General features: G+C 47.6%; 1 protein-coding gene across 1 annotated transcript in view; it reads left to right on the forward strand.

The window, feature by feature from the left end:
* Positions 1–21,984, forward strand: part of WDFY4 (WDFY family member 4) — a 290,100-nt gene that overhangs the window by 86,420 nt on the left and 181,696 nt on the right. Inside the window, exons 14-20 of the mRNA XM_034663601.1 lie at positions 1,855–1,948; positions 16,423–16,637; positions 17,600–17,697; positions 18,596–18,833; positions 19,241–19,317; positions 20,338–20,559; positions 21,454–21,632. Coding sequence (XP_034519492.1) covers positions 1,855–1,948; positions 16,423–16,637; positions 17,600–17,697; positions 18,596–18,833; positions 19,241–19,317; positions 20,338–20,559; positions 21,454–21,632 — 1,123 coding nt within the window. The remainder of the gene's footprint in view (positions 1–1,854; positions 1,949–16,422; positions 16,638–17,599; positions 17,698–18,595; positions 18,834–19,240; positions 19,318–20,337; positions 20,560–21,453; positions 21,633–21,984) is intronic.

Raw genomic sequence — 21,984 nt, forward strand, 5'->3', positions numbered from 1 at the left:
GATGTGTCGTGAAAAAGGTTGCTCTGGCCGATGTCATAGAAGTTGTTGCCTATGTTCTCCTCTAGAATTTTGATGGATTCCTGTCTCACATTGAGATCTTTCATCCATTTGGAGTTTATTTTTGTGTATGGTGTGAGAGAGTGGTCAAGTTTCATTCTTTTGCATGTAGCTGTCCAATTTTACCAGCACCATTTATTGAAGAGACTGTCTTTTTTTTGTATTTTCAGTTCTTAACTTTCCATTTGGTTCTTTTTTATTACTCCTATTTCTTTACTGAGACTTCCTAGTTTTTCATTCATTTCAGTCATATTCACCCTTACTCCTTAGAGTGTGGTCAAACAGCTGATTTAAAGTTTTTGTCTGATTAAAAAAGATAAAGTTTTTGTCTGATAGTTCCAACATCTGGGTCAACTCAGGCTTGGCATCTGTTGATTATCTTTTTCTGTGTGAGATATTGAGATTTCCCAGATTTGCTCTATGCTAAATAATTTCAGATTGTGCCTTGGACATTTTGAATGTTATGAACTCTGGCTTTTTTTGACGTCTGGAGAATGTTGATTATCTTGTTTTAGCAGGCAATCACCCAGGTTAGGTTCAGTCTGCAAGTTCTTACCCACCTTCTGTGGACCATGTTTCCAGTATTAGTTTGGTTTCACAGACTTGGCGGTGAGAGTTGATCTATTCTCTCTTTGCCCCATGAAGTATCCAGTCTTGGGTGGTGCTTTACCCTTGAGTTCAGTTCTCAAAGCCTCTGGAATGTGGTTTAGGGTCAGATCCACACACAGAGCTCAGAATTGAGCCCAGAGGTTAATACATAGTCTAACTTTCTTAAGCTTCCTCCTCTTCATCATCTCCCCAACACTTTATGGCTCCCAGGGGCCTCTTCCTTCTCCTCTGTCTAGGAAGCCGAGGCTTTAGTTTCCCTGCTTTGCCATGTACTTCCTACCACTGCATCTGTTTCTGGTGACAAGCAAAAAAGGAAAAAGAGAGACAAAAACAATGGAGATTTTGTCTACACTCTTGGAACCGTAGTTCTTCTGGTTAGAGAGAAGGCTTGTCTTCTCCCAGATATTCAGACACCTCCCTGGCTGCTGCTACTGCTGTGAGGTTACCTGGAGTCTGGCTCAGAAAGAATGAAGGAACCCAACAAAGAAAATCTCAGGGGTTCTCATCCATGCTCTGTGATCTTCAGGAGGCTTCTTTCCTGTTCCTCAGGTCGGAAACAGATGTTTTCTTGGTGCTCTGTCCTTGTCTGCACGTGGCACACATTTCTGTTTTCAGATCCCCCGTGAGCCCATACCAAGGAATTCTGGAGGGGGACACCCTAGGAAATTCAATGCCAGTTGCATGGTGCTTTGGGTTTGGTTTCCTTCTCTGCTACCATTTACTTTTTAGAGTCATCGGAGAAATGCTTATGTGCTCTGTGGGAGTTTTGAGTCACATTCAGTGGGTAGGGCAGAGTAGAGTGTGCTTACACCATCTTGAAGGGATCCAGAAGCCTGTATGTGTATGTGCTTAACATAAAATGAAAGCTTCTCCATCTCCTCTATGTCTGGAGGGAAGGGGAGAGGACCAGGCAACTAACTTGTGTTGAATATCAACTATGAGACAGCCACTGTGTCCTGGGGCCCAAAAGCATTATCCTGTCTCTTTGAGAGAAGTATGGTGTTGTGAGTTCCACTGTACGGTTGGGGGAAATTAGGCTCAGATTAATTACTTCAAGTTATACAGATAATAAGTGGTAGACTGAGGATGTGTATTATGGCCTGTCTGAGAAAGATTTGGAAAGGTTTATGAAAAGCAGAAGAGACCAGAAAACTCAAATCTGATATCCCGCTTTCCCTCTCTCTGCAGGGTGGATGAAGGAGACGCTGTGATCATGCACCCCGGGGTCCTGTGCGTCATGGTGAGACTGCTGCCTCGGTTGTACCATGCAGACCATCCCCAGGTACTTGTTGATGAACACACGTATTTATCTTTTTCACGTGACTGATCATTTAAGCTCCTTCTGGCCAGACTTCTTCTTTGCCTTTGCCCTCAGTACCTTGTGTTAGCAGACCACCCTTGCAAAGCACCTTCTGCTGGGGAGACTAGAATGTCTGGGACCCTTGACTGAGTTCTGCCATCCTTCCTTCCAAGGCCATTTGAAATAGGTCATTTCTGCTGGGGAAGTGACCTTCTAAAAACAACCACCAAACAAAAACTAGCTGAAATGATTCAACCTTCATGAGGCAAGCCCTGGGTTCTAAGGACAGCAGTGGGCATTGGTGGGGCCAGAAGTCCTTTGCCCCCCCACCCATCTAGTCATCGATCCTGCAGGTGCTGGCAGTGATTGTGGCTCGGTGCTCTGTACAGGACATGCTGGGCTAGCAAGATGGACACTGTCTGTGCATCTTGTGTCCATCATGGGGACCAAGAGATGGTGCCAGTGCAGACAGACTAAATAAATAAGCTCACAAATGAATATACAATTGCAAATTGTGACAAGTGATTATAAGAGGGAAAAACAGGATGCTGAGAAAGAATAATGGGAATGGAGGTGGGGGAAGACCTGATTAAATCTAATTTAGAGGAAGGGTGGAGGTCAGGGAAGCCATCTCCTAGATGGTGACATTTAAGCAGGGCCCGGAAAGATGAGTAGCAATTAACCAGGCAGGAAGGAGCCTGCTGCAGGCGGCTGGGGTGGGAGCAAAGGGGGAGAGTGGGAAATGTGCCATATGGGGCAGGCACAGGAAGGCTGGAGCCCTGTTTAAGTATGGAGTTTTGTCCCAAGGGCAGCAAGAAGCCTCTCAAGTGAGTAGAGGATGACTCTATCAGGTTTTTGTCTCTGTTTGTCACATGGAGAATGGCCTGGGAATGGGGACAGCAGTTAGGAAGCCACGTCTGTGGTACCACACTGAAGGTAGCTCAGGTACTGTGGTGTCTGGGCAAGTGTGAAGAGAGAGGAAAGACAGAATCTCAGGACCTGGAGATGAATGAGTCCAGAGAATAGGAAGAGGGAGATTCAAAGACAACCCCCAAGTTCTTGTCCTGGCAGAACGAAGGACTCCATTGTAGGGTGAAAGGTTTGAGTAACAAAACAAGACAGTCCTTGTTGAGGAAAACCTGGAGGGTACATGCTCTGATGTGTGCAGATGAAAGGCAATGATTTGAACTGAGCAACCAGGTGTGGCGCTGGACCCTTTCGTGGTTTGCCCTCCTAGCAGTTTTCTCAGGAGTATTATTTGTTTTAACCAGCAGGGAAACAGAGGCTCAGAGAATGTAAATGACTTTGAAGGATTCCCAGTTGGTGGACCTGGTATCAAATGTGGTCCTACCTGGTGGCAGATCTCCTGGTCCTTCCCCTGCACAGCAGTGGCTTCCATAGGAAGAATAAAGGGCCGGGGTTGCAGGTCCAGCTTTGTTTTGTCCAGGATTTAAAAAGGAAGTGATAGGTTCTAAGAGGAAATGAACACTAGTGGTGTTATTAATCACAGCCTGAAAATGACAATGACCTAGTAAAATATTGCAAGCCCACCAAAATCAGTGAGAGAAGTGGAGCGGGGCAGCAAAAGCCTTCATGTGTAGGGAAGGGAACTGTTTTCACCAAGGAAATTCTGTAGTGCTTCATACATTGCAAAAAGGGACTGACCTGGTTCCACGTCTCAGCATCCCTTTGTAACTAGAATCTTTTTTCTGGTTTCTGTTCCTTTGCTGGAAAGTGATGATGAAGTGATGATCAAACCAACGAATAGAGACACATCTCATAGTGAAATGGAATGCACTTACATTTTTCAACATTTACAGAAAAGCAACAGGCTGGAATAAAATGGGCTTGATTGTTTTATTAGTTACCTGTTGCTGTGTAACAAAATGCTGCCCAGTTAAACTATGTCATTCTTTCTCACGGTGCCCGTGGGGTAGGTGGCCTCTATCTGTGTCCCTCCAAGTGAATTCTCCCACAGGCCACACAGTAGCTTAGGGCTCCCAAAGACAGAAAAGCAGAAGCTGCCAGGCCTTCCAAAGACTTAGGCCTTGAACAAGCTGTTGCTTCCACAGCATTGGTCTGTTGGTCAAAGTGAGTCACAGGTTCAGCTTAGACTTAGTGGGAAGGCCATATGCCTCCGCTACTGTTGTGAGGGGTTACATGTGTGTATAGGACAGAGGGAATTGTTGGGGGTCATCTTTTAAGACTAGTACCTACTGACCTTCAGCATCAGCTGGTAGATAAAAATATTTGACCCCGAAATAAAGTGTCTTCTAGTTCTTTACATGTCTTCTAGTCATTTAGTTGTCTCAAGTCTGGGACTTTACTTTCCTTACCTTGATATTCAAGACAGGGTCTGCCTGGAGCACTTTGGACACTAATCCACACTTAGGGCTACCTCTGTGCCAGGCATATTGTTTCATCAGTATTCGTAACAGCTCATCCCAGCACACTAGAATCTCCCCACATTGCGGGTGCTTGAGGCTCAAGAAAGTTGTGTAGCTTCTTATGGTCATGGGGCTGATGAGGGGAGGTCTGGAACTCACTCCCGGGCCCCAAATCAAGGTGTGTTTGATGAATAGGTCTCTCGCCTTTGCAGCTTTTGCAGAATATAAGGTCATGAATTCTTGGCATAGTACATTTTTCCAGGTGCAGTAGCCTCATTGTAAGGATGTCTGGCTTCCTTCACTATATTTCCAGCCATGCAGTGTACTTGGAATGAGAACAACGAAGCCAGTGGTTTAGGTGGCCTTAGCAGCCAAATGGTTGCTGATGGATGTGTTGTGCTAAACTTCACTGCAGTGATGACAGATGAAGTGATGTACAGCAGAGAGTGGCCTGTCTCTCCACTGCTAGTGAATGGAAACTGCATGGCTGAACCTGAGTTTCAGATACACTCTGAGTTGTCACATTAGTGTATGGAGTGGAACTCGACTCCTCTGTGATGGTAATTGGACACATTAAGTATGCAAATGAGAATTCCATTTGGTATTCAGGTCACAATAAGTAATTTAGGAAAAGTCTAATTCTCCCTCACTGTCTCTCAAAATGCAAATGAAATGTAGTAGTGCATTTTCTCGAATATTTTCCGCAGATGCCAAATCAGCAGCTATTAAAAGTTGAATAATTACAGTAATTAATTTCTGAAAGGGGGGGTGGGAAACCTCATAGCAATCAATAGAACAGTAAATCAAATGAGAAACGAGACCACACAGGAAAATGTTGGAATGAAAAGGACTGCAGGACCGCATCTTTGGCGCAGGGAAGGTTCAGTAGATGGCAGTGTTAGTAAGAAGATGGAATGTGAGTTCCCCTCATCTCCCTGTCGGTTGGCTTGATGGTTCCCAGCATAACACTCTTAGCCACCTTCCTACCTGATGGATGCTCTTCCTTCCTGGTGGATGAGAAATTGATGGCTTTCCAGGTACAGACATTTTAGGAGTGACGACTTAAATAACTACATATATGGGTGGTCTGATTTATTTCTAATTATGGCCACATGAAATTTGTTTTTCTCATAACCAAAAGGTATCTTTCCCCCTTCCAAAATGCTAGCACCATGAGCTGCTGTTGGAAAGATAAACCAGCTGTGTCATCACTGGGATTAAAATTGGACTGTGGGAATTGAACTGTTAATGTTGCCGTCCTAAGCATGAGGCAGAAGTGGAGTCCAGCTCAGTTCTCTGGGAGCTGAGTTGGCCTCAGAACGAAACAACTAATTGGAAAGAAGACATTTTCCTTTCTTGCACGCTCAGCAGCCACAAGGGTCTTTCTGTAGGGATGTGGCTATGGGCTGGAACTCTGACCAGTCCTCTCTGGTCCCCGGCATCACTCTGCTTTCATCAGGATTGCGGCCTTTATTCAGTTCCTAGCAGCAGGGTATTTGCTTGTGCTCATGACAACCGTAACTCAGAGGGTGGGAAGCCAGATCCAGTTTAGCAGAGGTGAGACTCACACTGCGTTGGAGCCACCAGTGTGACACATGTGCACCTGTGAATAATTTTACTCAGCATCTTCTAGATGCCACTGGGGATTCAGAGACGAATGTCACAGGAAGTCACAGACTGAGTTGGGAGTGGCTAGGAGTGTAGAAGACAGTAAGACCACACTCGTGACTAGAACAGAGGTTTGCCCACTGGGCCTTGGGGACAGAGGGGAGGGAAAGCCACAGAGAGCTGGGGACACTGGAACCAGGCTTTAAAGGAAAGACACGCCCATGCCAGATCAGGTAGAGGAGGGAGGGAAGAGGAGAGGCTCATCCACAGAGACAGGCACACGTGATGATGTCCATTTGGGGACTGAGTAGTTCAGCTGCACTAGGATAGACCATGTGGATAGAGAGGCAGTGCGTGGGGCTGCAAAGTCCAGTCAAAGCCATACCATGAAGGGCGCTGAACACCATGCTAAGAGAATTGAACTTTATTGGGTTACCATCCATCATCATCATCATCATCACGAGACTCCAGTCTTAATGTGAACACCTGCTATGTGAGGGCAGAGTTCAGGCTCTGAAGACACTAGAATTTCATCAGATCTCAGCTCTGCCACTTAGCAGTCACACAGCCATGGGAAATGATTTAGCCTCTGTGAACCTTCGCTTTCTTTGCTGTAGTATGGGGGTAATAATGTCGTCCTCGTTGCATTATTGTGAGGATTAAATGAATGAGTCCTTAGCACGGCGAGTCGTGAGCAGAACGTACACTACACCATGGGAAACACTTGCTAAATGGTAAAACTATTGCTACTAGTTGCCAGAAACTCTATGTTTTATCACTTAATCTTTATAATAACCCTGCAAGGTGGGTATCAGTATTGTCACTCTGCTGATGAGGACTTGAAACTTGTAGAAGTCGAGTGACAGAGTTAACACGGTTACTAGGTGGTGGATGCCCATGACGCCAGGCTCCTGGACCTCCTGCCTCTGTGCTAAGGGGCTTTTCCTGTATGGACGTGGTAGCCATGGGAAGCTATTGGAAAGCAACAACATGATCAGACCTGAGCATTAGAGAGACTGTGATCTACAGTCAGTCGGCACTGCAAGTCACTGTTTGGTGTGTTCCAGATTCTACTGCCATGGAAATGTCCTGTGCAGTCTGATGGGACAGAGAAAAGACTGGGCTCTGGGCTGCATTTGTCTATCAACTCATTCTTAATTTGGAAAAGGGTGCCATTTTCTGGAATTAGCCTGCATTTCGAACACATTGAACTAATCGTATGGGTTTCAAATAACTAAAATATTGACAGCATTAATAGCCCTTGGTAGCATTGTGTATTTGAAAAGAGCCATTTCCTCCAACAAGGAAATGGGTAAAGTAGGAGTCTCATTTTGTTAAATTATGACACATTAGAAATTCCAAATATGTTGAATTTTATGTATCCTATGCTATTTCATACTGAAATCCCATCCCCCCAATTCCTATTGTTGCTAAGCGGGAAAATGTCAATCCTGGTCAAAATCCAGTTTACTTTATAGAGGAAATAATTTCACAGGACAAAGAAAAGGATCAAAAGCAAAATGCAGTGGATGTAGAATGATGGAGTAGAAGTTAAAGTTGTGTGGGAAGACGTCTGGCCCAATTAATTCTGTGACTGATGTAGGCTACTTCCAGTCTCCACACCTCAGTGTCAGCTACTGAGATTTGGCCTAGACCACAGGGGTTGCAAACTCCATGTCTTGGGGCCAAGAAGGTAAAAGAAATGTATAGGTGGAAATAATAGGGAACGGTGAGGTCTGTGGCTGTCAGGAAGGGTATTTTCCTGCCTACAGGCACTTTCACTTAAATAGGGGCAGTAAAACAGAAGGAAAGTCAGACTATGCCCACCAAATAAAACACTTTTAGACACCATCAGTTTAGGACACTTATGAGATCAGAGTTCCCTTCCTTATGAGTACATGACACTATGTTAAAATCATGGGCTTTGGAGTAAGACTTGGTTGAACGCCAGTTCTGACACTCATTAGCTGTGTGACCCTAGGAAGTTGATGTATCTTCAAGTCTCAGTGTCCCCTTATAATATTTTCCCATTGGGAAAAGTAGTGGAGAGTAGGGTTGTAAAGTACTGAGCACAGTACCTGGCACACAGTATCTGCTCATCAGATGGTGGCTCCATTATACCCCCCACCCCCGCCCCGACAAGTGCCCCTTTTCTTCTAGCTTTGGCAGTCTGTATTCCTAGGACTTTGGGTCATGGCATATAGAAATCTGGAAATAGTAAATGTAAGATAATACATTTTAGGTATATTTCCAACTGGCGTTTTACTATTATTAAATTAATAACAGAGAATTGATGTTGAGCTGTATTTGCAGTCTACTTGTGAATCAAAACACTGAGTCTTCTCTTCTGCCTGTTTTGCATTTGATCCATGACCTGAGTGAACTCAAATGGTGGATGACATAAAGCTGGGAGCAGGAGTTACCCACTGGCTGACAAAATGGGGATGGGAGGGGTTCCTACTAGCCTGGGAAATGGATCAGAAACCTTTTGGGTCAAAATTCAGCAGAGATGATCAGGCCTGAGCTCATGTCTTAATGTGCAGGGAAGGACAGAATAGAATATGTGAAGGAGTCCTAGGGGGTTTACTGCATGGTCAGTAATTGTCCCAAGTGGGGTAAGGACACTGCTATGGTGAGTTCTACTTCCCTCTCTATTTATAGAAGTATAGTGCCCAGCTAAAGGGAGGTGGTAGTCCGATGACCACTTAACATGCTACATCTGTGTTTGTCCAGAGGTGAGAAGCCAGGATGGTGAGGAATTTGAGAAACTTCCTTAGTCATGGAAGGAATAGTGAACAGATCTCAGGGTAGGTAGCTTAAAGAGAAAGGCATTGGGGAAATAAGAGCTGGGCAAATACTTGTTAGTCAATTAGTGGCAGAACAGTACACACAAAGACCAGTTAGTTATGCAGCAAATGATTTGGGCTCAATATAAGGACAAACTTGCCCAGACTAGATGGGCAGCTGTGGAGGTAGGGAGCTAGTCTGCACTGGGGGTTCCAAGTAGCTTGGAAATGTGGCCATTGGTGAGTTACATATATATGAGACTCCCACCTATCCTCTCAAGATGGCAGAAATGGTCAAACCCATTTAGGTCTTGCACACAGCAAATGTTGTGTACCAGTTACTAAATTCAGATGATCCCAGTGTGGGCTAAAGCCATAAGCACTTAGTTTTTCCTTTATGTTTTGAGACATTGGCCTAGGACAGGATGTGATAGGTATCCACTGCCCAACCCATAGAGTCATCAGTTTGAATTGGCTTTGCCTTGAAAACCCAGAGCTGGCCAGTGCTCTGCAAGCTTCTGCACCTCAGGGCCTGGAATGCAGTGATCCCAGTGATAAAGTGGAGCTGACCTTCTGGTTTGAATTCCTGTCCCTCCACTCACCATGTAATCTCAGCAAGCCATAATCTCTCTGGGCCTCAGTTCCCGCATCTGTAAGATGGGGTAATACTAGCATCTAGTTCATGGTGTTTGGGGATTAAGGTGTTTGGGGATGAGCCAGTACATGAAAGCACTTAGAAGAATGAGCCTTCAAATAGTGAGTGGGCAGTGACGTTAGCTCCCATCGCTAGGCACGGGGCCTGCAAACATGGTAGGTGTGTGCTCCTGCTCTTGCACTGAGCTGGTACGATGCTCAGTGGCCATGAAACCAGATGCTCAGTTGGAAGGAATCTTCTTGCTATTAGAAGAGAAGACCACAACTAAGCAGTGTTGATTTCCTGAAAACACTTGTATTCTATAAGAAAAAGCACTTTCACAGAAACTGTTTCTACTGACTCCCACAAACAACATACCAGGGGGGTTGGTATTTTCATTATTTCCATTTTAAAGCTAAGGAACTGAGGTTTTGAGAAAATAAGTAACCTGCCCAAGTTCACCCATTAGTTAGTGTCAAAGCAGCACGAGAACCTAGCTGTGGGAAGATTTCGTTGCCCTGTGCTTAGAAGGTGAAGGAAGGGTGAATGTCTATCTGGAAGCTCAGAAACAACATGCCAGGGCTTAAGCCACAGTTTGCTTGTGAATAGATCCCTCATCTCTACAAGAGACTGTATACTGTACAGTACGCAGTCCTTCGTCCAGGAAGATCCTCCAGACAGTCGTGGATGGCTATCTGTTAGCCGCAACAAAAATCTGCTCTAAAAATATCTCTTAACTAGGCAACCCACAGAATGGGAGAAGATATTTGCAAATGACATTACAGATAAAGGGCAGATATCAAAGATCTACGAAGAACTTCTCAGACTCAACACCCAAAAAACAAATAATCAAGTCAAAAAATGGGCAGAAGAGATGAACAGACACTTCTCCAAAGAAGACATACGAATGGCTAACAGACATGAAAAAATGTTCAACATCATTAGCTATCAGGAAAATCCAATCAAAATTCAAATCAAAACCACATTGAGATACCACCTTACACCAGTTAGAATGGCAAAAACTAACAAGGCAGGAAACAACAAATGTTGGAGAGGATGTGGAGAAAGGGGAACCCTCCTACACTGTTTCAGGATTCAGTGGGACTCAGATCTCTTACACATAAACCAAGATCACAAACTCCCACACCTACAAGGCCAGGTGGACACCACAAATCAGTCTATCAGGCTGATGGGGACTGTGGCAAAGGGGAAAATTTACACCCATATATAGAAAGAACTAATCCTAAGTAAGCAAAGATAACTATAACAACTTATCAAAGGATACCCATCTGTGGGCCTTATTTACCTGTGCTATTTCTGAAGAGCTGAGGTCCCTTAACTTGTACCATCTCTTTTCCAAAATCATCAAAGAACATTTCAGCCAAATTGGAATAAGCAACTAATCCAAATTTGAGGAGCTCAGTAGAACTCCCTGGTTTTTTCTAAGTGTCTGGGGGAACCATGGTCATCTGATGGTTTTTACATCTATGTCAGGACACATCATAGACTTATGTAACCAAAGCCCATGCCCCCTGGGAGGGACCCACCCCACCAGCACCCAGTCCTCAATGGGCTCTGGGACTGTATTAATCTGGACCAGAAGAGAAAGTGACGGGGGTGGGGAGGGAGAGATAAAGAACAGCAAACATCCACAGCTGGACAAGGATAGACTCGAAGCCTTGACTGTTAAGTGGAGAAAGGAAAAAACTCCTGAAAGCTGCCCCGCAAATCGCTCTGTGATAATTTGCCTTGCGGGTCCAGCCTGCCCGCCAGCCCATGACCCCACGCGCTCACCGCGGAGTCCTAATTGAACCACCATCCCCTAGCCTGCATTGGAAGTAATATGCGTTAGGAAAATCAATCCATTTGTAGGGGGAGAAACCAGACTGGTTTCCTGCTACTGCTCATATTTTCACTAAAACCCCATTTTACTGGAACCAACATTGAAAAAAACGGCACATTTTATTCAAAACAAGGCAATATTGGTATTGACAGAGCTGCAGTGATAATGAGGACGATCGATGTCCCCTCCTCCATTATGGGGTATTGAGCAAATTGGAGTAAACTTGTGGCATCATTAGATAAGATCAGCATTTCTCCCTTTTGAAAACTTTCGGGTTTTTTTTTCTTTGTTTCTTTTTTTTCTGCTTTTTTGCATATTTAGATTTTAAGTAGCTCTTCTCTGGTGGATAAAAAAAGAAAAAAAGCAAGCAACAACGAAAAAAGAAAGCCAAAAGTCCTCAAAGTAATAACTGAAGTGCTGATAATAAAACTGAAGATTGTAGACATTTCTTTTTAATTCTTATTAATAATACATTGTGATGTTATTTTTGCATCTTGCTTCATACAGACTGTCTCCCCAACTTTTGCCCCAAATTAAAAGACTGCAGTCACCAAATAATCCAGGTTCTGGAAGAGGGAAAATTCAGAGCAAGCAGGTAGAGGCTCCCTCTGTGTCCTGAGAGGAGGAGACAAGAGGAAGGGCAGAGGTGTGGACTCTGTGGGATGCAGGGAGGGACCCACATGGAGGAACTCCTCAAGTAAAAGGGATGGAATTGTTTAGTGCAAGTGAGTTTTGGCATTTCTTCCTTCTGTCTCTGGTCCCTGTTGGGCTGTATATTGCCTCTAACAGTTTACACTGGCTGTGTCAATACCGCAGTGACAGGGAAGGGACTGTCTCAGTCCATCCAGGTTGCTATCACAAGATATCATAGACTGGGTGCCTTATAAACAACAGAAACTTATTTTTCATAGTTCCGGAGGCTGGAAGCACCAGGAACATGGTGCTGGCAGATTCATTGTCTGGTGAGGGGCCTCTTCCCCGCTGATGGTCCAATTCTTACTGTGTCCTTATATGGCACAAGGCAAGAGAAGGCTCTCCGGGGTCCCTTTTATAAGGACACTAATAACTAATGAGGGGTCCGCTCTCATGTCCTAATCACCTGGCAAAGGCCCCCCTCCAAATACATCATGTCAGAAATTAGGTTTCAACATATGAGTTCTGGGGGACACAGGCATCTGGGCCATTACAGGGACCATCCTCTCCCAATGATGAGATCTTCCCTTGGCATCAGGGATAGTGACAAAATGGTGACACTTCAGAATGATAAAATCTGCATGGGAGCAATTGCCCTGAAAAACCATTCTAATGTAGTTTAAATTTTAAACTAAAACTAAGATGGCCTAAAATTTTAAGTTGGAAGTGTTACTGGAGACATTGTAAAGATGGAAATTTCACTAAATGCCATCAGTTTGAAACAGGAGCTCTAGGTGATGTGGTCCTGGAAGGAGGAAGGGAAGCCGAAGGGTGAGCTGTGAGACCCACCATTTTTTTGTAATCTAAAAACCAGGATCTTGTTGAGAATTTTGGCATCCATTTTCATCAGAGATATTGGTCTGTAATTCTCCTTCTTGATGGGGTCTTTGCCTGGTTTTGGGATCAAAGTAATGCTGGCCTCATAGAATGAGTTTGGAAGTTTTCCTTCTGTTTCTATTTTTTTGAAACAGCTTCAGGAGAATAGGTATTATTTCTTCTTTGAATGCTTGGTAGAATTCCCCAGGAAATTCATCAGGCCCTGGACTCTTTTGTTTTTTGGGAGGTTTTTGATCACTGCTTCAATCTTGTTACTGGTTATTGGTCTATTTAGGTTGTCAATTTCTTCCTGTTTCAGTCTTGGTAGTTTATAGGTTTCCAGGAAGGCATCCATTTCTTCCAGGTTGCTTAATTTATTGGCATATAGTTGTTGGTAATAATTTCTAATAATTGTTTCTATTTACAAATGTTGGAGAGGATGGAGAAAGGGGAACCCTCTTACACTGTTGTTGGGAATGCAAGTTGGTGCAGCCACTTTGGAAAGCAGTGTGCAGGTTCCTCAAAAAGTTAAAAATAGAGCTACCCTATGACCCAGCAATTGCACTACTGGGTATTTACCCCAAAGATACGGATGTAGTGAAGAGAAGGGCCATATGCACACCAATGGTCATAGCAGCAATGTCCACAATAGCCGAACTGTGGAAGGAGCCAAGATGTCCTTCAACAGACGAACGAATAAGGAAGATGCTGTCCATATATACAATGGAATATTACAGCCGTCAGGAAGGATGATTACCCAACATTTACATGAACGTGGATGGAACTGGAGGGGATTATGCTAAGTGAAATAAGTTAAGCAGAGAAAGACAATTATCATATGGTTTCACTTATTTGTGGAATATAAGGAATTGCAGGGAGGACATTAGGAGAAGGAAGGGAAAAATGAAGGGGGGAAAATCAGAGGGGTGGATGAACCATGAGAGACTATGAACTCCGGGAAACAAAATGAGGGGTTCAGAGGGGAGGGTCAGGGGGAGATGGGCTAGCCCGGTGATGGGCATTAAGGAGGGCACGTACTGCATGGAGCACTGGGTGTTATACACAAACAATGAATCATGGAACACTACATGAAAAACTAAGGATGTACTGTGTGGCGACTAACATAACATAATAAAAAAAAACCCTAAAAACTGATGATAAGCAGTGTAAATATGTGTCCCAATACGTTTTAATCCTTGAAAGATATATGCTACTAAGTGGCGTTTGTAGCCTGTGGATGAATGCCATCTTACTGATTTCTGTCTCTTAGTGATACAAACATACTCTTGAATACCGTGACAGAGTGACCCCAAATCACTGCACGTGTGAGGTAGAGATGGGAAGTGAGGTGACCCTGAGCATGGAGTCTGGGGTCGAAGCCGGGCTCTGACCTTACCACGTGACCTGGACAATGCACTTCTCTGGGCTCAGTTTCCTCATCTGTAAAATGGGCAGAGTAATACTACCTCCCTCCTAGGGTTCCTCCAAGGGACTGTATAATCTGCATATGTCAAAGTGTTTAGACTGGGGCCTGGCACATCCTGAATACCCAGGAATTATTCTCATCCCAAGGTAAAATTTGGCTCCCACACGAGATGCCAGGCCTGGATTCCCTTCTAAATCCAAGAGCTCCATGAAATATGTGAGGGGCTGCAGGGAACCCCTCCCTTCCAGACACTGTAAATCCTCTGTGAGAGCTCATTTGTCATTGTGCTGAGACTGTCCCTTCACCTGTCTTGCCTGTAGCCCATGATTCCCTTGAGAGCAAGGACAGTGTCATGTTGATCTTGAAAGGCCTAGAACTTTACCCAGAGCCTGACACTGAAGAGGCAGTTAATAACTTGTTCGAGGGAGAGAGGGAAGAAGGAGAAGCAGGGAAAGACCCCAAGAAAGCTTTCATGGGCAGGTGTGCATATCAGATGGTCTGAGACTCTATGGGACGAGAAGCCAGTCGTCATTAGAAAGAACTTTATTCAAATTAGGGCCTCTGTGGTTTCTCCTGGCATTACACTGGCGGACTCAACTAGACATGATCTTCATTGTCAGGGGTCTCTTTTCTTGAAACCAAACACGAGGGCAAAGCTGTGCAGTATGAAAAGCATGCTAGAGCCTCAGGTCGGGTTCTGGGGAAGTGGAGCCCAAGACAGAGGTATAGGTACGTCAGATCCTTCAAGGGAGGGACCAGGGATGGGGAGTGACGGAAGCAGATGGTGCAGGGGAAGCTCAGTGAGGATGTGCCATCAGCTGAAGTCCAACCTCAGCCTGAGCCCACAGCTCAGGGCTCTCGGCATGAATTGCACCACAAAGCCTGAAAGACTTGACCTCGTGGGCTACAGTCTGGTGTGTGTGCATGTGTGTGTGTGCACATGGTACATGGATGTGTGTGTGTTTGCACATACACAGGTATATGTATAGCTATGTGGGCATGTATACATGTGTGCATGCTTATGTGTGCACACGTGCATGTACGCACACAAGTGTATGAATGTGTACGTGGCTGCACATGTGCATACACATTTGTGTGTCTGTGTGCATGCATGAACATATATGGTGGGACAAATAGCCCCTGGGCAGGAAGCTCCCACTTAGGGCAGAGCAGTCTTCCAGAGAAGGGGAAATGGTGATGGGTACACAGGAGGTCTGGGGGAGGCTCCCATAGGATCCACTGCAGGAAAATTCCATTAAGTTCTAACTGGTATCTCACTTTAAACCATACCATATACAACAGTAAAAGAGAATGTGGGCAGTCCTAAGAGTTTTTGTAGAGGAATTTCCACCCCTTACCCCCAACACCCCTACCCTTGTGTATATGTGCAGAGGCCTGGAAATTACAGGGGTTTCCATTTTTATGAAGAAAGGAAGATTGCAAAAGCAATGTATTTGGCTCAAATATTTACTGAGCTGACTCTCTGCACTCTCTTCTGTGGAATTCAAGGACAGAAAGATACCAAAATGACTGGAAAACTAGTAAGGGTGCGATGACACCATGGCTGTCTATGTCCAAGAGGTGGACGAAGGACAGTTGCAAGGTGTGGGGGGGACAACAGCCAGAGGCACTGAAGGCTTTTGGCACTGGAGCTACGGCTGCTGCTGGCCAGGGCGCTGAGCATGGTCTGGTCGGGCCACAGCCAGTCAGCAAGGGCGCTGCCTGTGGGCCTGCCTCCCGGGCACCCTGCACCCTCTGTGCCAGGGGTATGGTTTCAAACACAGGACTGCTAGGGGCCCATGAAAGGCACAGCCACTGGCCAGCCCCAGCTGCCTCTTACAGACACAGGACTGCAACCTGTCCGACCCCGCCTTCCTACCTTTCGAGAGAGGCCACGTGTCCGGACTTTTAGGTAAAATCTCCAGATGTTTAAATGTCAGCAGTTAATTCAGAAACTGCTTAAACATCGCCTGGGTCAGACACCATGACCCTCGGGCAGATACAGCTTCTCACTGGCCGCTTCACGGTCTCTGTTTCAAGCCTGTCCCTCTTCAGCAGCTGACCCCAGTGGCCCCCCTCCTCCTGCACGGGACAAGGGCACGTCTGAGAACTCCCGAGACAGATGGGGTGCAGTGAGAACAGGCCATGTGGGTGCAGTTGCCTGACCCCCCAGCCTTTTTGAGGCCTGGTTGGGGGTCAATCCAAGTTGCCCACAAAGTAGTCTGACCTCAAGGGCTCACCGCTTGCTTTTGCTACCTCTTAGCTTTCCCAGGAGATCCAGTGCTCCATGGCCAGTCACATCCAGTCCCTGGTGAAATCGGAGAAGAACCGTCAGGTCATGTGTGAGGCAGGGATGCTCAGGACCCTCATGGCCTCCTGCCATACAGCCCTGACCGCCAGCCCCAGCCCCTTGCACTCCGGCCTCATCAGGATTTTTGAAAAGCTTGCCTCCCAAGCCATCGAACCAGACGTGTTAAGGTACCGTGTGCCGCGCATTAAACGCAGCTGAACCATTGGCATCTATGCTCAGGTACAGCGGACAGGAGGAGTGCACAGGGTCAGGTCTCCCCCTGCTCCCTCCTGCCTCTCTTCTGCAGGGCGTGGCCCTTCCCAGCACCAGATGCTGTGAGTCCAGGGAGGAGCCTTGGGTCCATGCAAGCAGGGGGCAGGCCCACAAAACAGACATGGCCCCTCCCATGGAGCTGAGAGTCCTGGGGGAGAGGGTCCTGCAGACAACACAGAATAGCATTGTGGGGGATACTCAGTGGATAATGCCAGAGCTGTGTGAACGGGGAGGGACACAGTTGGGAGAGCATGTGGAAAGGGGCAGGGCTTCAAGGTAGTGGGTGGCTTAGGCCTGAGGTCTGTGCTGGCATTCATGGGACCCAGAGAGGAGGGAAGAGGGCGTGTGAGGATGCCCCACTGAGAGGGATGGGGGCTGTGAGGGCTTGACACCCCGAGGGGCCAGACTGCAGGGAGCTGGGCTGCTGTGAGGAGCAGGGGCCGGGACTTCTGACAAGGAGAGGGACACAGGCAGTGCTCCCTTGTATCCTTGGGGAGCCTTCCCGCTGGCAGCCCCACCAGGAAGGCACCTGTTTCCTGGAAAGCCGAGCAGGGTGGAGAGGCACAAAGCAGAGCAGGCACAGCAGACACAGACCAAAGTAGAGCAAACTCCTTTTTCTTTCAAGGTCCAGTTTGAGGCTCCTGGCTGGTCACTGGTCAAGTCAAAGACACCTAAATGCACTAGCTCTGTAGTCTGGGTGCCAGGCCAGGGACACCCTGCTTCTGCATGGTTTGAGGGAAGGTTTCCAGGCAGAGAGAAAAGCGTGGAGGAGGGGACCAGGGAGCACTGAGATTTAGGAAGTGTTCAGATGAAGCTGGAGAACATTTCGGCCCATAAAAGGTCTTCATTTCTTTCTCTTGTATGTTATGATTCCTAGACAGTTTCTCGGTCTTGGAATTCCCCCACCTCCATCATCGGCTGCAATGAAAATCCTCCATTCATCTTCTGTGCACAGAGGGGACTCTGGAGGCTCAGGTGAGGACAGAGGAAAGAACAGGGACAGGTTAACGGGAATCGAAGAGACTATGCATTCCTTACAGGGGAGCCTTAACAACAGGTGGGAAGCAGCCAGCCTTAAAAAATGGTATTGCCTGCTGCGTAGCGGAGCAAACGAGGAAAAGCAGGATTGGTTGTCCCAGAGAAAGAGCAGATCGGGAAGGAAAAGGATGCCCCCACCCTCATATAAGATAGGTGATGGTGAGCGTGTACCTGAGCCCTTTGGGTGCAGATCACAGAAACAGCGATAGGGTTTCCTTCACGACACACCACGTGTTCGAGCACCCAGTGCTGCGCCTGGACAGCGGTGCCAGTGATGGCTTTTTGCACAGCTCTCAGCTCAGGGGTCAGCTAGGAGATCAAGAGGCCAAAGCATTGGGTGGACCCCTAATATCAGGCGTGGTCCCTGGGAGGCTGCTGGCTCCAGGGAGCAACTTAAAGAAAAGAAAGCAGTGAGCATACCGAATGTGAGGTCACATAAAGGCATAAAGGCAAGGAGGTCTTTGCGGAAAAGCATGGATGGAGAGTCAGCTTGTGCTGGTAGCCGGAGACGGGGAGCAGAGCTTTCAAAGAGACAGGCTACTGTGAGTGGGGAGGTCAGGGAGCCAGGACAAAGCATCCTGAGTGACGACCAGTGGGGTAAGCTGGGAAGCGGGGGGTGTTTGTGGGAAATGGTGGGCTGAAGGGAGAAGTTTCCAGAAGGAGCATATTGTTGCTGCAGTTCACTGTTACTGAGTCAGCGGAGGGCCACCTCACAGTGGTTGGGTTAGCCCTCCTTCTGGGCTGTGGCAGAAGCACTGGGACTGTTGTCAGAAGAGCAGTGGATATGCTTGAACAGGGACACGGCTCTTCATCTCTCCTCTGGCTTTTGCCCTAGGGTCCCAGGCTGGCACAGCCGGGACTGCTGAAGGTCCCGCAGGAGCTGCCCTGGATGCCAGCCCCGGCCCGGCAGTCACACAGGCCCTCAGGCCCTCGGGGACGTCCCCCAGCTCAACCACCGCCCTTCAGACCTCGCTAAGCCTCATCTCCATGACCTCCCCGCGCCACCTGCAGCCTCAGAGGGCGGTCCTGGCTCCATCGTTTGTGGAATTCGACATGACCGTGGAAGGTTATGGGTATGATAGGCTTTCTTATATTTGGAATGCCCTTTATTAATTTCCCAGTGCCTCTGGTGAATTATAATACTGATCACAAAACCGTCGTTCTCATCAGCTCTCACCACTCAGGAGTGGAAGATGTCTGGGTCAGGGACAACCTGTCTACTCAGTGGCTTCTCTGGGCCAGCATCCTCAGACACGTAGTGCTGTGACCCTCTCCTTCCCCTGTGGGCCTGCTTTCTGGAATGCCCTCCCCTTCAGGGTGCAGTGTGAATGCCATCTCTTGGGGCCCTCATAACAGCATCAGCCGCTTTCTGTCCTTATGGTGTAAGAAGGAGTGAGGCCCTGCAGAGGGACAGAGGGGAGATGTCATGGCCAGAAGCTGGCTTGCTGTTCACTAATCTGAGACACTTTTCTGTTTCCAGCTGTTTGTTTATTCCGACCCTGTCTACAGTTATGGGAAGCAGCACAGAGTATCTGGTCTCTGGAGGGATTGGGACAGGTAGGTGATTCTCGGGGGGGGGGTTCAGCTTGCTGAGCTGAACTTGATGTCAGACTTCCACTTGGCATTTCAAGAGAGTGGGAGTCTCCCTTATTTCTGTGTATCTGCCAATGAGTCATCCTTGCAGTTTGCCATGCCTGTGTTAGGGCAGGAGGGTCCTAAGGGCCCCCGCACACAGTGGGGACGCAGTGAACACTGATTCGCTCAGTTGGTGATTTGATGGTGGAGTCTGGGTTGGATTCATTTTGTTAGTGATTGACACACGTTGAAATGAACACTTCATCCCACCTTAAGTCTCTTTCTAGAAAGGAATGTGCAGTCTATGCAGATGGCCATCTGATCTACCTGGGCCCTGGCAGGCTTTGCGCAGTGCTGTGCTCAGCTAAAAACTGGCTGGGCAGGACAGGGCAAGCGCCCAGTGCTGTGTGAACTAAGCACCTTTGGTTAGGAGAACCAGGGTTTCTCTGGGATGGTGAGTGCTGAGGGGCCATTGCATTCACAGTCCATCTGCATGGGGCACCAAGTCTGATTCTGCTAATTCATGAAGAACGGTGGGCCTGCTCTGTACTGCCCACCCTGTTGCGGGCAGGAGGACATGGGTTTCCCTAGAGTGGAAACTTCCCCATACAAGGTTCAGCTGAACGAGGCTGGTGTCTCTGCCTCACATAGCGTACTGCCCAGCTTTAGATCAGCCAATGATGACCGTCTGCAGGGCTGTGTCCCCCCTCCACGCCCTTGGCAAGGTGGCGCGGATTAATAGGTGGGATAGAATTGGAGGGAAGCTGTGGGGATCGAGACTCAAGTTCTGGTGGGAATATCACTTACTCCCGCAAGTATGAATATGGGCATGAGCTTCAGTGGTGTAGGGTTGACATAAAGTGGGCATGAGTCAGACCAGGCACAGACCAGACTGGTACATAGTAGGGTCACACCTGGGCCGAATGAGAGCCACGATGACTCGAGACAAGATTCCAAGGCAGGACTTGAAAGTCTAAGGGGATGCTTGTGTTCTGACTCCAGGTGCAGCCAGGGCATTCCCTCCGTCTGGGGGCCTGACCTTCTCCTGCTGGTTCCTGATCGGCAGGCACAGCACAGTCATTGAGGGCCACCCTCTGCGCTTCCTAACCCTGGTGCGTCACCTGGCCAGGACTGAGCAGCCCTTCGTCTGCTTCTCTGTCAGCCTGTGTCCAGACGACCTCTCCTTGGTTGTGTCTACGGAAGAGAAAGCATTTCAACCCCTGGGTAAGCTGTTGGGAGCTGGAGCTGTCTTTGCCCACACTTGGAGGAAATGGAGCTAAGTCAGCAGCTCTTGGCATGAAAGCCTGGGAGACCAACCCTCCTTCAGTGGCTGGTGGCTGGTCCAGCCTCTGCCATTTAGAGCTCTGCTTGGCTCTCTAAGCTCATCCCCCTGTGACGGCCAGAAATGGCCTGTTCTTCTTTTGTGCACTGAGAGTGTCCCTGTTTCATAGAGGGCCACCCAGAAGGCGCCAGGGGTGGCTTGGCATCATTGTCACAAAGCACAACTCCCTGGGGCGCCTGGGTGGCTCANGGCGCCTGGGTGGCTCATCATTAAGCATCTGCCTTCGGCTCAGGGCGTGATCCCAGAGTCCTGGGATCGAGCCCCATATCAGGCTCCTCCGCTGGGATCCTGCTTCTTCCTCTCCCACTCCCCCTGCTTGTGTTCCCTCTCTCACACGCTGTCTCTCTCTGTGTCAAATAAATAAATAAAATCTTAAAAAAAAAACACACAACTCCCTATCTCCCCCAACCTTCTGAGGACTCTAGGGCAAACGTGCATTGCCGCAGAGGCAGTCTCGTGTAGGGTAGACCCCGAAGCCTGACTCCTGGGTTTGAGTCCTGCTGCACAATCCTGGGCACCTGTTTGTGCCTCAGAAGGGTAAATGGGGATTGTGATAGCGCCTACCTCACAGGGGTGTGAAAATGAAATGAAGTGACATTTGTAACCATTCTTAAACCAGTGTCTGGTACAAAGCAGGACCTCAAGCAACGATGGTTGCTGTTGTGGTTATTTTGCGAGGGGGTCTAGGCCACCACTCCTCGGCATGAGGCCCTGCTCTCCTGGGTTGCTGCAGCATGACGCCATATGTGAGGTGTGGCATCTGTGTTCTCTTGCAGACATCATGGAACCCGAGGAGGATCCTGAGCCTTCCGCCGGACGCCAGCTTCGGGTCAGGTGTGGCCAGCTGCTGGCCTGCGGTCAGTGGCACCACCTGGCTGTGGTGGTCACCAAGGAAATGAAAAGGAATTGCACCGTCTCCACCTATCTGGATGGACAGATCACTGGCTCAGCCAAGGTGAGCTAGTTGCCCTGAGCTCTGCTTGCCCCACTGGAATGCTGCACTACCTGGAGTGGTCTCACTTCTGTTTCTCATTCTCATTCGGCAGCAGGGTCAGTATCTAATGAAACTCTCCCTTGCTGTCCAGAACACTTGGCTGAGCTCAAACATGAGAAAAACCCAAAACACAATAAAGTGAAAATCCTTCAGAAACTGGAATGAAAGCCACACGACCAGAGCAGAAGGTGAAACATGGAAATAAGTAAAGGAGGGCACGTATTGCATGGTGCACTGGGTGTTATACCCATCTGTGTATCCTCTTAAGTGATGTCTGTTCAGGTCTTGTGGCCATTTTCTAATTGGATTGTTT

Source organism: Ailuropoda melanoleuca, chromosome 6, assembly GCF_002007445.2.
Source record: "Ailuropoda melanoleuca isolate Jingjing chromosome 6, ASM200744v2, whole genome shotgun sequence".
NCBI lineage: Eukaryota > Metazoa > Chordata > Mammalia > Carnivora > Ursidae > Ailuropoda > Ailuropoda melanoleuca.